This window comes from Trachypithecus francoisi, unplaced genomic scaffold, assembly GCF_009764315.1.
Source record: "Trachypithecus francoisi isolate TF-2019V2 unplaced genomic scaffold, Tfra_2.0 Lachesis_group12, whole genome shotgun sequence".
Classification (NCBI taxonomy): Eukaryota; Metazoa; Chordata; class Mammalia; order Primates; family Cercopithecidae; genus Trachypithecus; species Trachypithecus francoisi.
In genome coordinates, this window is record NW_022681457.1 from 67,702,068 (window position 1) to 67,719,411 (window position 17,344).

Below are 17,344 nucleotides of genomic sequence, written 5' to 3' on the forward strand. Positions count from 1 at the left end.
TAGCAAATGTATCTGTCCATCCTGGCTGTTCCTTATCTCCTCAGGAAGGAAGTTGAAGTGTTGAGAACTCAGGCAGTGGACAATGAGCATAGCCAGGGGACGTGGGTGGCTATGTGTTCCTGGGAGCAGGCAGGTTAGCTGTCTCCCTAGAGTCTGGCCCTGTCTTGCAGGTCCAGAAAGCACATGTTGGCATCTGACTGTCTGTTGAGGCCCTCCCATGTGAGTCTGTAAAGAGCTAAACACTGCCAGGGTTGCTAGTGCCTGGAGTCCTTTGCTAGCATATTCTCTCCCAGGCAGGCTCTGTGGGAAGGCAAGTGAGAATGAGAATGCCAGTGTATTAATTCATCATGAGAACCGGGACTGCCCCAGGGAGCAGGCACTCATGTCCCCGGGCCCACACCTGTAGTCCTCATAGGCAAGTCTCTAGTCCAGTTGTCAGAAGCCTGCTTAATGAAGAGAGAGGCAGAATGAGGGGAGCTGGTTTGCAAGGTGACCATTTAATAGCATCAGGCTAGGCCAGGCCCGAGGATGCGGGGGAACCAGGGTTCCCTCCGTCTTGGACAAGGTGTAGGAGATAAAATAAACACTCTGTAAATTTCATCATGTTAACCCTTAAAAAAAAGTGTTTTGTTCCCGCTCCCCCTCACAAATAGATGAGGTCTTTTTATGTTGCCCAAGCTGGTCTCAAACTCCTGGCCTCAAGTGATGCCCCCTACCCTTCAGCCTTCCAAAGCACTGAGATTACAGTTGAATTAGTTAGATGATTTGATACAGTTAAGCAGATTATTTGGCCCTGAAAGCCACTGTGTTTTATTTGTTTCTTTGTTTGAGATGGAGTTTTGCTCTTGTTGCCCAGGCTGGAGTGCAGTGGTCAATGGTGCGATCTCGGCTCACCACAACCTCTGCCTCCCGGGTTCAAGCAATTCTCCTGCCTCAGCCGCCCAAGTAGCTGGGATTACAGGCATCTGCCATCACGCTTGGCTAACTTTTTGGGTTGTTTTTTCGTTTTTTTTTTTTTGAGACGGAGTCTCACTCTGTCATCCAGGCTGGAGTGCAGTGGTGCAATCTCTGCTCACTGCAACCTCCACTTCCCGGGTTCAAGCAATTATCCTGCCTCAACCTCCCAAGTAGCTGGGACTACAGGCGTGCACCACCACACCCGGCTAATTTTTTGTATTTTCAGTAGAGACAGGGTTTCACAGTGTTGGCCAGCATGGTCTCAATCCCTGACCTCGTGATCCACCCGCCTGGAATTAACAGGCGTGAGCCACCGCACCCGGCCCTAACTTTTGTATTTTTAGTAAGTTTCACCATGTTGGCCAGGCTGATCTCAAACTTCTGACCTCAGGTGATCCACCCACCTTGGCCTCCCAAAGTAATGGAATTGCAGGCATGAGCCCCCACACCCGGCCAAGTCACTGTCTTTTTGAGGTCACTGTGTACATCTTTGCTCTGATTCCCTGCAAGTTGATCTTAAGTTTCCTCTTCAGGAGGGAGTCTTGCTTCCTCATTTCCGAGTGTGGTCTGGCATGCACATTGAAGGTCCTATGTAAAGGAGAAATGCATGCTGTGGTGAGAGGCACACAGGGCCAGCTCATTCTTTGTCCCCGGCAGTCTCGGAAGCACTGTCTCACTGTGCTGTTTCTTTGTCCCCTTGCAGAGAATGCCACAGGTGACCTGGCCACCAGCAGGAATGCAGCAGATTCCTCTGTCCCAAGTGGTAGGTTCTTAAAGAGACCCGCGATGGAGTGAGGCCACCGGATGGGTCATTGTGAAAGGACACTTGTCATTTGGGAACTGTCACAGGCTTCCCTCTCATGGTTCTGTTTACTCAAAATTGGCAAACCAGGGGCTCTGCCTGGGCTGCCGGCTTCTGGCTTCGGCGTCCTTACATGGGGGAGTTTACACTGTCCAGCTGACACGGGCCAGGGATCCTGCAGCACTTCCTGGCTGGCCCCCGCCTCCTCCTGGAGGACAGGGGATGGAAGTGGCTGCTGCCCATGAGGCTCAGGCCCCTCCTTGCTGTGCGGGCCTCCAGTTGCTCTGCTGGCCCCACTCCCCACCCACCCTTCTGTCTGCCTGTTCTGCCTCCTCTGCTTCCTTTGTTCCCTGTTGCCATCGCTGTCCCCTTCCTTGTGGACATCCTCTGTCCTCTGCCACCCCTGCCTCCCCGCCACTGCAGTGCGTGATCTCAAGATGTGTGTTAGCTTGCTTTGTAGTGCTGGCGGCCGCTGCCCCATTCCTCCTTTATGGTTTAAGGACTCTGCATCGGGCGCTTGGGGTGAGTGGTCCCGATGCACTACCAGGTAGCAAATGCACCCTTGGGTCAGGCCTCAGGCTGTGGGCTCTGGGAGGCGGCCATGGAGGGGGCACTGCACCGCACCCCTGCTGGAGGATGGGGCTCCCCCGGCAGCTGCAATCCACCGAGTGCGCTGTAGCTCAGCAGCTGTTGGGCCGGCTGGCTTACAGAATGCTAGGGCATTAGGGTGGTCACTTTCCAGTTTTGCTAGGCCAGGAGTCCCATGCCTGTCCTGGCGTTGCTCTGCCTGGCTCCCTGTTTATCCTCTGCTAGCCCCGCCGCATGCCTGCTCTGGTTTCCATCCTGTTGGAGCAGAACATGTGCCCCTCACTGTATTAGAAAGTGTGAACAAGACTGTTCCTTATCACATTAGGAGCTATGGCAGGCTTGGTTTCTATAGGAACCCTGAGATGGCGGCAGGGCCGCCTTATCCAGCACTCTCAGTGTGTGTGTAGAGCCAATTAGGGCTGGGGTGACGCGGCAGAGCCGGCCATGGAAGGGGCTCCACGTCCCTCTTTAAAGGTGTGGTGTCCACACTCCTCAGTGGGCCCTTCCAGACCCAGCCCCAGCTAGGCCCATGGCTGGTGTCCAACCCAGCCTCCCTAACACAGATGTTTGTGTTTCAGCTCCCAGAAGGCAGGATTCTGATGACCACTCCAGCGATATGTTCAACTATGAAGGTAAAACTCCAAAGAGGCTGGGCGCGGTGGCTCATGTTTGTAATCCCAGCACTTTGGGAGGTTGAGGTGGGCGGATCACGAGGTCAGGATATCGAGACCATCCTAACATGGTGAAATCCTGTCTCTACTAAAAATACAAAAAAGTAGCTGGGCGTAGTGGCACACACCTGTAGTCCTAGCTACTCGGGAGGCTGAGGCAGGAGAATTGCTGAACCTGGGAGGTGGAGGTTGCGCCACTGTACTCCAGCCTGGGCAGCCGAGTGAGACTCCGTCTCAAAAAACAAAAAAACTCTGAAGAAACTTACATGTGGGGCAAAACATGTATTCTTAGTTGGGTATTGAGAGACATTTGCGGATTTCCACTGAGGAAGTTGTAGAGCAGGGCTCCCCTCGCAGGTGGTGGCAGCCCCCTGGGGTTGGAGTCAAGGTAACAGGCCCCACGTGGATGCCCCCACCAGTGGGAAGGAGGCTGAGCCTGCGGAGATGTGCTTTAGAGGCACAGCCTGGTGCGTGGCTCTGGGATGTCCATTGTCCCTGCTCCTCTCACCAGCGGCTTGGCTGTGGGCAAGTGGCTGCCGCCCCGCCTCCGTGGCTGCCGCCCTGCCTCAGTGTTCCCACGTATAAAATGAAGGGCCCCAGACAGGTCTCATAGAGACGCAGCCACTGCACATAAAAGGCCTAGGACAGGACCTGGCAGAGAGCAGTCTTCAAAGCTCTGAAGCCGTCATCTGGACCCGTGGGGCAGCACATCACAGCCGCTGCACTGGCCTTGGGTGTGATTTACAGGCTTCTCTACCAGAGAGATGTTTCTCCGTCAGCTGGAGCTGCGAGCCTCCTCAGGCACTTTCTGGCTTGCTTCCCCTCCTTGCGGTCCCTACTAATTTGTATTCCTCGGGCTGTCTTGCTCCCAGAATACTGTGCCGCCAAGGCGGTCACTGGACCTTGCCGTGCGTCCTTCCCACGCTGGTACTTCGACGTGGAGAGGAACTCCTGCAATAACTTCATCTATGGAGGCTGCCGGGGCAATAAGAACAGCTACCGCTCTGAGGAGGCCTGCATGCTCCGCTGCTTCCGTGAGTCTGCGGCCCCTCAGCCCAGGAAGCCCTGCCCTTGAGGACCCTGGGCCATCTCCCCATCCCTAAAATATGAAGGCCTTGGAAATGCTGTTCTTGGGCCCACCAGGGCGGCAAGGCCTCTAAGCCCCAGAAGAGCTGGAATAAAGTCCCTCAGAAAGAGCTCCCCATGGAGGCCCTGGCTGAGGGCATCCCCTGTGGCAGCTCTGTGGAATGGGAGCTGTGAGCTGACCTCAGGCCGTGTGTTCTCTTCCAGGCCAGCAGGAGAATCCTTCCCTGCCCCTTGGCTCAAAGGGTAAGTGGCCCCTTACCCTCCTCCTGCCATCTGCCTGCCTCCTCCCTTCCTTGACTGAGCTCAGCCCTGCCCAGCTGTGGTTTACATTATCCTTCATTGTGAACAACATTTTGGCAGAAAGTCATATTTCTGCGTGAGAATGGCGAGGTGGTGGTTTGTCCCACCATTCAGTGTACACAGTTGGGGCTGGAGTGAGTCAGTCATGAGGCAGGCCCTGCCCAGGTGACGTGGGTGACTGGGGATGAGGTCTTCCTGTTGGGCATTTGAGGACTGCTGCACACGGGCCTGAGACTGGCCTGGGGTATGGAGGGAGCACTGTTGTGTGGGGCATAAGAGTTGGTCACGGGTGACAGGATGGAGGGCCACGGGCCAGGGTGTTTCCCAACACAGTCTGGCCTGAGCAGGAGGCCAGACCTCTGGCCGGTGTTTCTGAGCCTGAGTTGCAGATGATAATGTTGGCACAAAAGACCTGCCATGCCAGTCTGGCCTCTTTCTCCACCTGTTTCCCTGTGAAGGAGCCAGGACCTGGCCTGGGAGTCTATCCTGTTCTAGCAGTGAAGCCTGGTTTGCCAGGCATGGGACTGGGAAGCAAGCGGTCTGGGTCTGGACGGTGGCCCCAAAAAGGCAGCTCCATAGCCACATGGGGGAGGCTGCCACAAGAGGTCACACTCCTTAGCCGGAGCCCCTCCTGAAGAAAAGCATCTGAGCTGACCAGTGGGACTGCAGTGGGGCAGACACTATTAAATTTGCTGGCACAGCTCTGAATACACCCTCACTTCCACCCTGACTTCATCCCGCAGCAGCTCTCAACCCTCCCAGCCCCTGCAGGGCTCTGTCTTTCTCTATTGCCAGTCAGCGTGTGTGTGCACAAAGCCCCTAAGGTTTCATGTGTACCCACCTGTGCTAAATGTTTTTTACACCCTTGTGCATCTCTTGGCCTGAGGCTCCTGTTCAGGTTGCCCCACGTATCGGGGGAAACTGCACCCCCGATATTCAACGTGGGTTCTTTTCTATTTCCCTAAGTGTCAGCTGGTCTGAGAAATAAACGGAAAGAGTACAAAAGAGAGATTTTAAAGCTGGGTGTCCGGGGGAGACATCACATGTTGGCAGGTTCCGTGATGCTCCTGAGCTGTAAAACCAGCAAATTTTTATTAGCGATTTTCAAAAGGGGAGGGAGTGTACAAATAGGGTGTGGGTCACAGAGATCACATGCTTCACAAGGTAGTGAACTGTCACAAAGCAAATGGAGGCAGGGCAAGATCACAGGACCACAGGATGGGGTGAAATTAAAATTGCTCAAGAAGTTTCCACACACATTGTCATTGGTAACATCAGGAGACAGGGTTTGAGAGCAGACAACCTGTCTGACCAAAATTTATTAGGCAGGAATTTCCTCGTCCTAATAAGCCTGGGAGCGTTACAGGAGACCAGGGTTTATTTCATCCCTTTGGCTTTGACTGTGAAAGACAGCTGCCCCCAGGGGGGCCGTTCAGAGGCCTACCCTCAGGGGCATATTCTCTTTCTCAGGGATGTTTCTTGCTGAGAAAAAGAATTCAGCAATATTTCTCCTATTTGCTTTTGAAAGAAGAGAAATGTGGCTCTGTTCTGCCCGGCTCACTGGCAGTCAGACTTTAAGGTTATCTCTCTTGTTCCCGGAACATTGCTGTCATCCTGTTCCTTTTTCAAGGTGCCCAGATTTCATATTGTTCAAACATGCATGCTCTACAAACAATTTGTGCAGTTAACGCAATCATCACAGGGTCCTGAGGCAACATTCATCCTCCTCAGCTTACGAAGATGACGGGATTAAGAGATTAAAGATAGGCATAGGAAATCACAAGAGTATTGATTGGGGAAGTGATAAGTGTCCATGAAATCTTCACAATTATGTTCAGAGATTGCAGTAAAGACAGGCATAAGAAATTATAAAAGTATTAATTTGGGGAACTAATAAATGTCCATACAATCTTCACAATTATGTTCTTCTGCCATGGCTTCAGCCAGGTCCCTCCGTTTGGGGTCCCTGACTTTCCGCAACACTCGAGAGTTGGGCTTTTAGTTCAAAAAGAAGGAACACAGACGGCCACTCTGCTGGCACGCACATAGCATGGCACCTCCTTTTTTGGGGGAATCTCCTTGGTGGCATCTCTGGCAGGCTGTGTCCTCTCTAGCTGCAGTTCTGTACCCTCTCTGGGTTGAGGAGGGGCATTTGGTCCTCAGCCTGAGCCCACCTGGATCCCCCAGGCCCTTGGTGAGCCCCACTCTGGCTGCAGCTCCCCTTTCCTGGCCCATCCTGAGGCCCCTCTCTTGTCCTCAGTGGTGGTTCTGGCGGGGCTGTTCGTGATGGTGTTGATCCTCTTCCTGGGAGCCTCCATGGTCTACCTGATCCGGGTGGCACGGAGGAACCAGGAGCGTGCCCTGCGCACTGTCTGGAGCTCCGGAGACGACAAGGAGCAGCTGGTGAAGAACACATATGTCCTGTGACTGCCCTGTCGCCAAGATGACTGGGGAAGGAAGGGGAGACTATGTGCGTGCTTTTTTAAATCGAGCGATTGACTTGGATTTGTGCGATCATTAGGGCTGAGGTCTGTTTCTCTGGGAGGTAGGACGGCTGCTTCCTGGTCTGGCAGGGGTGGGTTTGCTTTGGAAATCCTCTAGGAGGCTCCTCCTCACATGGCCGGTGGTCTGGCAGCAGCCCCGAGTTGTTTCCTCGCTGATAGATTTCTTTCCTCCAGGTAGAGTTTTCTTTGCTTATGTTGAATTCCATTGCCTCTTTTCTCATCACAAAAGTGATGTTAGAAGCATTTCTTTTGTTTGTCTGATTTATGGTTTTTTTAAGTATAAACAAATGTTTTTTATTAGCATTCTGAAAGAAGGAAAGTAAAATGTACAAGTTTAATAAAAAGGGATCATCCCCTTTAAAATAAATTTCAGCATGTACTTTATTTATGGGAGTCCCAATTTCAGCCCTACCAAAACGATCACATTATCTGAGGTGTCCCGTTCTAGAAACAGACCCCTCAAAATAGCGTCTTTCGGATCTTTTTGAATGAATCCACAAGATGAAATAAATGTCCTATTATTGAGTGCCCGTGAACTTTCACCAGACCACACTTAGCCTCACCACCTGTGAACGCTGATATTTTCTTACTCTATTTCACTTTGTAAAACTTCTGGCTACAACCCTCTGCACTGATCTTGATGCCCCACTGTGGACTGTAGCCCACACCTTGAAGCACTGCCCTCGAGGGCGCAGGAGGGGTGCGTGCTCTCCAGGCCTTGAGAACCAAGACCTTCCGGGGTTGGAGGGGCTTAACCGAGTCCTTGTGGCGTCCATGCCGCTTCTCCTCTCATGGTTCTGTGCTCTCTGCATCTTGGAGGGGTGGTGGGAGGGCCCTCTAGGTCAGGCCTTGCACTGCCTGCACTGGGCTTTTCTGTCAAGTCTCCCATATGCCCCTGTGTGGGAACGGGGACAGAGCGCACTGCCCGGCTGAATTTGGCCTCCAGGCCCAATCCTGCTGCCACCTGTGGGTGTTCCTTTCCCAACAGTAGACTCTAGAAGCCCCTTTTCTCCCTTCTCCATTCCAACAAGGAGGTCCTGGGGTACAGGCATCTGGGCACCCCATGAGGTCAGGCTGGACTCTACTGGCCTCGGAGACACAGGAGGAACAGCCAGGTGCAGTGCCACAGGCCAGACAGTGCTTTCGACTGCTTGGAACCAAAGAACTCATCCCTTGGCCCTTCCTAGAAATCCCTTAGGGCTTAAAAATCTCTTCCAGAAGCAAATTGAGCAAATAGCTGATCTGCTCCTGCCCCACTTCCCTCACCCACAGCAGATGCTGCAAAGGGATCCTGGTGTGTCCTCCCAGCTAAGCCCCGCAGGCCTCAGCCCGCTCTCCAGTGGTCATTGCAGCTGGCTCGGGGTTGGTGAACAAGTGGAATATACTTAACACGTCCCAGACAAATCAGACACCAGGGGTCCTGGTGAGCCTGTGGCCCAGGGAAAGAGGTCCTGGGAGTTAGGAGCCTCTCCACCATGCAGCACTGTGGGTGCGGCCCCTAACCCCTGCAAGCCTGCAAAGTCCGCACATGCGCCCCTGCCTGGCAGGAGCATTTCTTCACCGACTCCAATATAGGCTGTCTCCTATCTTGGTCATGTTCAAAAAAAAAAAAAGTTGTGCCTTTGGAACTTTTCAAAAACTTGAGAATTGGCTGGGTGCAGTGGCTCACACCTGTAATCCCAGCACTTTGGGAGACTGAGGTCAGGAGTTCCAGACCAGCCTGGCCAACATGGTGAAACCCCCTCTCTACTAAAAGTACAAAAAATGAGCCAGGTGTGGTGGCAGGTGCCTGTAATCCCAGCTACTCAGGAGGCTGAGGCAGGAGAATTGCTTGAACCTGGGAGGCGGAGGTTGCAGTGAGCCGAGATTGTGCCATTGCACGGCAGCCTGGGTGACAGAGAAGACTTCGTTTCAAAACAAAAAAAACTTGAGAATCACTTAATTCCACCATAATAGGAAGTTAGATGAAGGGAATTCTCTGAAGCCCAGTTGAGCTTCTGTAGGTTTCTAGTACAATGAGCCTTTATGTTTCTAGTGCAGAAGCTGCTGCTCTGTGACCTGCTTCTCCTGCCTGAACCTGCCCCTTTCTTCTCGCGGCAAGGGAGGCCCCGGCCCCACTGCTCCTGGCAGCTCGACTCCATCCGGGCCTCTGGACTCTTTCCAGGGCGACTGGTGGGCCTCACCGCAGCAGACACTCTTCAGGCTGCTGCTGCTGTGGCCCTTGAAGCTCAGCTGTGTCATGTGTTCAACTCTCGGGGCCTTTTATGGCCTGACAAAGGCCCTCTTTTTGTTGCAAAGGCTGCCCAACAGTGGGTCAGTGGCCGAGGCATTCAGTGGCCACTTCACATCCCTGTCCCCCTTGGGCTGCTGGCACCGTTGAGAGGTGAAATGGGCTTTATAAAAAATCAACTCATTGCCTGTCTGAGTGCAGTGGTGTGACAAGTAATTGATCACAACCAGTTACAGAGTTCTTTGTTCCTTCTGCTGCTTCACTTGACCAGCCTGAAAAAAATCAGCTCACCGAAAATATAAATCAACTCAGAGCTTCTCACTCGCCTTTTTGCTGGTCCACACACTTGAGAAAGGCAGACAGTGTGGCTGTCCCCAGAAAGGGTTCCCCTAGGCCATCTCCTGGGTGAAGATCAGGACAAAGGGCTTGGGGGTTATACAAACTCATAAACATTAGGGGCCCAGTGCAGTGGCTCATGCCTATAATCCCATTGCTTTGGGAGGCTGAGGCAGGTATATCACTTGAATCCAAAAGTTCGAGGCCAGCCTGGGCAACGTGGCAAAACCCATCTCTACGAAAAAAAATTAGCCAGGCATAGTGATGCATGGCTGTACTCCAGTTACTAAGGAGGCTGAGGTGGGAGGATCGCTTGAGCCCAGGAGATCGAGGCTGCAGTGAGACATGATTGCACCACTGCACTCCAACCAGGGCAACAGAGCAAGACCCTGTCTCAAATATATATATATAAATTGGCTGGACACAGTGGCTCACACCTGTAATCCCAGCACTTTGGGAGGCCAAGGCAGGCGGATCACTTCAGGTCAGGAGTTCGAGACCAGCTTGGCCAACATGGTGAAACCCCATCTCTACTAAAAATACAAAACTTAGCGAGGCGTGGTGGCACACGCCTATAGTCCCAGCTACTTGGGAGGCTGAGGCAGAATTGCTGTAACCCGGAAGGCGGAGTTTGTAGTGGGCTGAGATTGCGCCGTTACACTCCAGCCTGGGTGACAGAGTGAGACTCTTTCTCAAAGAAATAAACAGGCCAGGCGCAGTAGCTCGTGCCTGTAGTCCCAGCACTTCGGGAGGCCGAGGCGGGCGGATCATGAGGTCAGGAGATCAAGACCATCCTGGTTAACACAGTGAACCCTGGTGGGAGAATGGCGTGAACCCAGGAGGCAGAGCTCGCAATGAGCCGAGATCGCGCCACTGCACTCCAGCCTGGGCGACAAAGCAAGACTCCATCATTCATAAATAAATAAATAAATAAATAATCATTCCTGGGTATGTGTGCCTCTTTCTTCCCCCAACGTTAAGCCCAGCCTGCCTGATGGGTGCAGCCTCCAGAGGGCAGGCCCACCAGAACGGGACCTATGGGGCTTGGCGTTAGTTCATGTTCTGCCCTTGGGACTCTCCTGGACTCACTCTTCCTAGGTCCCGAAGACAGCGGCCACTTGGTCGAGTGTCCTGTTTGCCAAGTCTCCCTACAGTGTCCCATATCAGACAACGTGAGGGAAAGCCTAAGTCTCTCAATTTGTAAAAATGCCCATGTTCCATTCACATCTGACTTCCAAAACCAGGTCTGGGTGTGAGTAGATGGTGAAAGAAGAAGTGAAGCGGTACTTCCTGGGGTGGGATTCAGACTGATTTCATGTCCTTGGAGGGAGAGCAACAACCCGGCACCTGGGGAGGGAACACCTTAGACCCCAGGAGGTTGAGGGGTGGGGAAGGTGCAATCCTCCCTCTGGCCTCCAGACCCAGCACTGCTGCTTGGCCAGACCGTCACCTGGTCCTCCTGAGTCCAGCAGCATCTGCAGCTGCTATTCTGACCCACTGTAAGAATAGCCGGCGCAGCAGCTCAGGCTTGTAATCCCGACACTTTGGGAAGCCAAGGCGGGCAGATCACTTGAAGTCAGGAGTTCGAGACCAGCCTGGTCAACATGGTGAAACCCCATCTCTACTAAAAATACAAAAATTAGCCGGGCATGGTGGCGCATGTCTGTTGTCCCAGCTACTCGGGAGGCTGAGGCACGACCATCGCTTGAACCTGGGAGACGGAGGTTGCAGCGAACTGAGACTGTACCACTGGCACTCCAGCCTGGGCGACAGAGTGAGACTCTGTCTCAAAAAAGCAAACAACAACAACAACAACAACAACAAACCCACACTAGTAGACATGGCCAGTCTAGAGCCATTCTATGGCAGCTCCTGAATGTGGGGCCCTCTCTCCCGACACACAAGATGTTTCTAAACCTAGGGACAGGCCCAGCCTTGTTCCAGTCTGGCTGGTACAAAATCATAGGCTTCTGATGCCCAAGGAGCCCTGAACTCTACGCCATGTAGTAATGGAGCCTGCAGCTCAGTAGCACTGCCCGTGGGGCTTAACTGAACCAATGCTGTGGTGTTCCAAGTGACGTTTCCCAGTTCCTGCCTGGGCACAGTGCTCACGCCTGTAATCCCAGCACTTTGGGAGGCTGAGATGGAAAAATTGTTTGAGCCTGGGCAGTCAAGGCTGCAGCGAACCATGCTCACAGTGCTACCACTGCACTCCAGCCTGGGGCAACAGAGCAAGACCAGACCCCATCTCTAAAAACAACAATTCCTGAGCTGGGCACCTGGACGCCTCAGGTTGTGTGTTTGCCTGTGGGAAGGCCCACAGAATGTCTCTCCTCTGGGAAGGAAGTGGCTTTTTGGGTTTGTAATGACAGGCAGTGACAGCAAAGATCATCAGGTCAGACTTGACTCCCTTGTGTGAGTCCGAATGAAGTGCTCCCCAACCTTTCTGGCACCAGGAACTGGTTTTGTGGAAGACAGTTTTTCCACAGACCAGGGCAGTGCGGAGTAGAGGGTGGTTTCTTGATGAAACTTCCGCCTCAGATCATCAGGCATTAGATTCTCATAAGGAGGCTGGGCGCGATGGCTCACACCTGTAATCCCAGCACATTGGGAGGCCAAGGTGGGTGGATCACTTGAGGTCAGGAGTTTGAGACCAGCCTGGCCAACATGACAAAACCCCATCTCTACCAAAAATACAAAAATGAACTGGGTGTGGTGACACACTCCTGTAATCCCAGCACCTCGGGAGGCTGAGGCATGAGAATCACTTGAACCCGGGAGGCAGAGGTTGCAGTGAGCCGTGATCGCACCACTGCACTCCAGCCTGGGGCAACAGAGTGAGACTGTGTATCAAAAAAAAAAAAAAAAAAAAAAAAATTCTCTTAAGGGGCATACAGCCTAGATTCCTTGCATGCACAGTTCACTATAGGGCTTGTGCTCCTATGAGAATCTGATGCCGCTGCTGATTTGACAGGAGGTGGAGCTCAGGCGGTGATGCTCACTCGCCTGCTGCTTACCTGCTGTGCATCCGGGTTCCTAACGAGCTGTGGACCAGTACTGGTCTGTGGCCTGGGGGTTGGGGACCCCTGTCCTAGTGAATAGGAGACTATGTCCGGGATGTCTGAAATAAGACTTGCTGGTCCCCTCGTCCCTGGAACCCGGTGGCATGGTTGAGGTTAATGCTGCAGATTGGAGTCCGGTTGATCGTAGATGCTTAATGAGATGCTGTATGAAACAACATACAGCATTTGCCCACAGCCTCTGTTGGTCAGATTCTTCGGAGTGGAAGCAGAATGACACATTCATTCACTTTATCAGCAGCTAAGGCGGTAGAGGGGGGGTCTCTCGCTCCTACAGGTCTTGCTGAGTGTGCCAGGAATGCATGACCCTGATAGCTCTCTCCCCTGTTTTTTTTTTTTTTTTTTTTGAGACAGTTTCACTGTGTCGCCTAGGCTGGACTACAGTGGTGCAATCTAAGCTCACTGCAACCTATGCCTCCCGGGTTCAAGTGATTCTCTTGCCTCAGCCTCCTGAGTAGCTGGGATTATAAGGGACACACCACCAGGACCGGCTAATTTTTGTATTTTTAGTAGAGATGGGGTTTCGCCATGTTGGCCAGGCTGGTCTCGAACTCCTGACCTCAAGTGATCTACCTGCCTCGGCCTCCCAAGGTGCTGGGATTACAGGGGTGAGCCACCACGCCTGGCTTCCCTTGGTCATTTATTGGGGTTGTGTTTGCAGCAAGCACCTTGAGGGGGTGAGGGCAGGGCTGGGGATAGCCAGGTAGGTCCCCAAGCTTAGCATGCCTCTTTCGTAACAACCCACTCCCTGTGCAGCTGTCCATCTGGGTCCCCAGCTTTGCCTCCACAGCCTGGGGGAAACCCACACATGCTGGCGCCTATGCTGCTTCGTGTGAGCAGGAAAGCCTTTGTCTCTGACCCTGGAGTTTCAAGGTTTCTCTCAGCATTTTTGAAATAGTAAGAGGCTCACATACTAGCCTGTTAAGTGGAATCAAATCAAATCCGAGACCCAGCAGTCCGCTGGGTGGAGGCCAAGCCTGGGCCTTTCCAGTTGGGTTGTTAGCCCCTTGGCACTTCCCAGGGACGGTCCGTGGAGATTTCCTGACAATCAGGATCCCAGAACATCAAGGGTCAGAGCAAGACTGGCTGTGGTCAGAGGGCCAGTCCAGAGCTTTCGTCTTCTGGGAAAGGAAACTGGGTCCCTGTATACTGTGTGCTTAAGGTCATCTGTCTGCTGAGATGTGGTTGATTTCAAAGAAAACATTCAGGAACAGGGATTATGGTGTTTACAGAACCAAGGCACTCTCTTCCTGTAAACTTCAAGAAAGAAACCCAACCAACCTTGCTGCAGCTGCTTTTCCAGTCCACCCATCAGCCCTCGGGCATGCAGGAGTGTGAGACCCGCTGGGAGGACGAGACAGTGCACTCCTTGGTCCCACACCGTCTTGGCTTCCCAACGCAGTTAAATTGACATCCAGAAATCTTCCTAAATGGCAGAGATTAAGTAAAAGCTTTCAGGGTTAGACTGACCCCCAGAAGGATGGCTGCTGGTGAAATGTTAGAGAAGGGGTAAGCTGACCTAGCAGTGGATGATGTCAATATCACTGCCAGTCGGAAACACAGGTCCCTTTTTCCTACGGGGGAGAAGGCACTGTTTGCACCCTCAAGGCATTTTAGGCAGAGATCATCAGGGAATAAACAGGGAAGGGCAGGCTGGGTGCGGTGGCTCATGCCTGTAATCCCAGCACTTGGAGTTCAACACCAGCATGAGCAACATGAGGAAACCTTGTCTCTACTTAAAATACAAAAATTAGCCAGGCGGGGTGGAGCGTGCCTGTAATCCCAGCTACTCGGTAGGCTGATGCGGGAGAATCACTTAAACCTGGGAGGCGGAGGTTGCAGTGAGCCAAGATCATGCCACTGCATTCCAGCCTGGGCGACAGAGCGAGACTGTCAAAGAAAATTAAAAAACGGGGCAGGTCAGAGCCATAAATGCCAAGGCAAGAACAACAGGGAAGTCCCACATGCCACCTGTGCCTGTTGCTATGTGAGGTGTGACCAGGGCCTGGGAAGGACAAACATTAGCTACGGTCCCTGCCCCTGTTAGTCACGGTGGATGAGAACTGAATGGCAAGGCTGGGTGCAGTGGCTCATGTCTGTAATCCCAGCATTGTGGGAGGCCAAGGAGGATCAGTCGAGCCCAAGAATTTGAGACCAGCCTGGGCAACATAGTGAGACCCCATCTGTAAAATATATATATGTATTTATTTATTTATTTATTTCTTTTTGAGATGGGGTCTCACCCTGTCATCCAGACTGGAGTGCAGTGGCACAATCTTGGCTCATCACAACCTTCACCTCCCAGGCTCAAGCAATTCTCCTGCCTCAGCCTCCCTAGTAGCTGGGATTACAGACACCTGCCACTACAACCTGGCTAATTTTTGTATTTTTAGTAGAGATGGGGTTTCCCCATGTTGGTCAGGCTGGTTTCGAACGCCTGACCTCAGGTGATCCACTCGCCTCAGCCTCCCAAAGTGCTGGGATAACAGGTGTGAACCACCACGCCCAGCCCAAAAATAATTTTTTGTATGAGCCAAGCATAGTGGTGCATGGCTGTAGTCCCAGCTACTCAGGAGGCTGAGGTGGGAGGATCCCTTGACCCCAGGAGGTCAAGGCTGCAGTGAACTATGATCATACCACTGCACTCCAGCCTGGGTGACAGAGCAAGACCCTGCCTAAAAAAAAAAAAAAAAAAAAAATCTGGGCGCAGTGGCTCACGCCTGTAATCCCAACATTTTGGGAGGCCAAGGTGGGCAGATCACGAGGTCAGGAGATCGAGACCATCCTGGCTAACATGGGGAAACCCCGTCTCTACTAAAAATACAAAAAATTAGCTGGGCGTGGTGGCATGTGCCTGTAATCACACCTACTCAGGAGGCTGAGGTAGGAGAATCACTTGAACCAGGGAGTTGGAGGTTGCATTGCAGTGAGCCGAGATCGCGCCACTGCACTCCAGCCTGGTGACAGAGCAAGACTCTGTCTCAACAAAAAAAAAAAAAAAAAAAAAAAAAGAAAACAAAAACGAACATTTGATTGAGCATCACTTGAACTTGTGCCAGGCAGGCTCTGTGCAAAACCATTTCCTAGATAAGTTTTCTTTTTACAGAGGAGGAAACAGAAATCCACAGTGGCTAACTGTCCACAGAACAGTAAGTAAAGAGTGACTGACCTCCAGGACCCAAACCTGCAGCCCTTCTGTGCCGGTGGTGACTTGCCCTTAGCACAGTACCTGGCAGCAGGCGATGCCACCCATTCACTAAGGCATGGCAAGCAGCCTCTCTGAGTCACACCGTTCTGGGTGGTGCACAAAGCAGGAGTTCTCACCCTCATGGAATGCGCACTCTGCCTCGAGAGACAGACGCTTTCTCTCATATTCTCTGTCCAGTTGCAGGCAAAGCCACAGTCATTGCTCACCTCCCAGTCACACTCAGGGTAAAGAGCAAGAGTCTTTGATTTACAAGTCCACACCCGCCACCCGCCTCTCCTCCCCTCTCCTTCATCTGCCTCTCTCCTTCCACTCTCTCTGCCACTCTGACCTCAGCGCAGCTCCTCAGACACAGGCACATTCCTGCCTCAGGGGCCTTTGCATTTGCTCTTCCCTCTTCCTCTGTATGCTTGCGTGGCTTGTCTGCTTGTCTTCGGGTCTTTTTTTTTTTTTGAGACGGAGTCTCGCTTTGTTGCCCAGCCTGGAGTGCAGTGGCCGGATCTCAGCTCACTGCAAGCTCCGCCTCCCGGGTTCACGCCATTCTCCTGCCTCAGCCTCCCAAGTAGCTGGGACTACAGGCGCCCGCCACCTCGCCCGGCTAGTTTTTTGTATTTTTTAGTAGAGACGGGGTTTCACCATGTTAGCCAGGATGGTCTCGATCTCCTGACCTCATGATCTGCCTGTCTCAGCCTCCCAAAGTGCTGGGATTACACGCGTGAGCCACTGCGCCCGGCCTTTTTTCTTTCTTTTTTTTAATTTTTTTGAGACGGAGTCTCTCTCTTGTCCGCCAGGCTGGAGTACAGTGGTGTGATCTCAGCTCACTGTAAGCTCAGCCTCCCACGTTCAAGCCATTCTCCTGCCTCAGTCTCCCGAGTAGCTGGGACTACAGGCGCCCGCCACCTCGCCCAGCTAGTTTTTTGTATTTTTAATAGAGACGGGGTTTCACCGTGTTAGCCAGGATGGTCTTGATCTCCTGACCTCGTGATCCACTCGTCTCGGCCTCCCAAAGTGCTGGGATTACAGGTGTGAGCCACAGCGCCCAGCCTTTTTTTTTTTTTTTTTTTTAAGTTTTGCCCCGTCCCCCAGGCTGGAGTGCAATGGCACGATCTTGGCTCACTGCAACCTCCGCTTCCTGGATTCAAACGATTCTCCCGCCTCAGCCTTCCAAGTAGCTGGGATTACAGGCGCCCACCACCATGCCCAGCTAATTTTTGTATTTTTTTAGTAGAGATGGGGTTTGACCATGTTGGCCGGGCTGGTCTCGAACTCCTAACCTCAGGTGATCCGCCTGCCTCAGCCTCCCAAAGTGCTGGGATTACAGGCGTGAGCCACTGCACCTGACTGCTTTTTAAAACAAATTAATTAATTTGTATTTATTTATTTTCAGGTCCTCCTTTAACAACTTTTCTTTTTCTTTTTTTTTTTTTAAGAGACGTGGTTTCGCTATGTTCCCCAGGCTGGTCTCAAACTCCTGAGCTCAAGCCATCCAACCTCCTCAGCCTCCCAAAGTGCTGGGATTACAGGCATGCGCCACTGTGCCTGGCCACCCCCAGGTCTTGAAGTGTGCTGGCGACATAGTAGGTGC

At 52.6% G+C, this 17,344-nt stretch overlaps 1 protein-coding gene across 2 annotated transcripts in view; it reads left to right on the plus strand.

Annotated features, from left to right (window-relative positions):
• Positions 1-7,291, plus strand: part of SPINT2 (serine peptidase inhibitor, Kunitz type 2) — a 34,715-nt gene extending 27,424 nt beyond the window's left edge. For both annotated transcript variants that reach the window (XM_033226063.1, XM_033226064.1), the window contains 5 exons: positions 1,661-1,720; positions 2,926-2,979; positions 3,891-4,052; positions 4,309-4,347; positions 6,665-7,291. In XM_033226063.1, the coding sequence (XP_033081954.1) occupies positions 1,661-1,720; positions 2,926-2,979; positions 3,891-4,052; positions 4,309-4,347; positions 6,665-6,831 (482 nt within the window). In that variant the 3' untranslated portion in view covers positions 6,832-7,291. The remainder of the gene's footprint in view (positions 1-1,660; positions 1,721-2,925; positions 2,980-3,890; positions 4,053-4,308; positions 4,348-6,664) is intronic.
• The last annotated feature ends 10,053 nt before the right edge of the window (positions 7,292-17,344 follow it).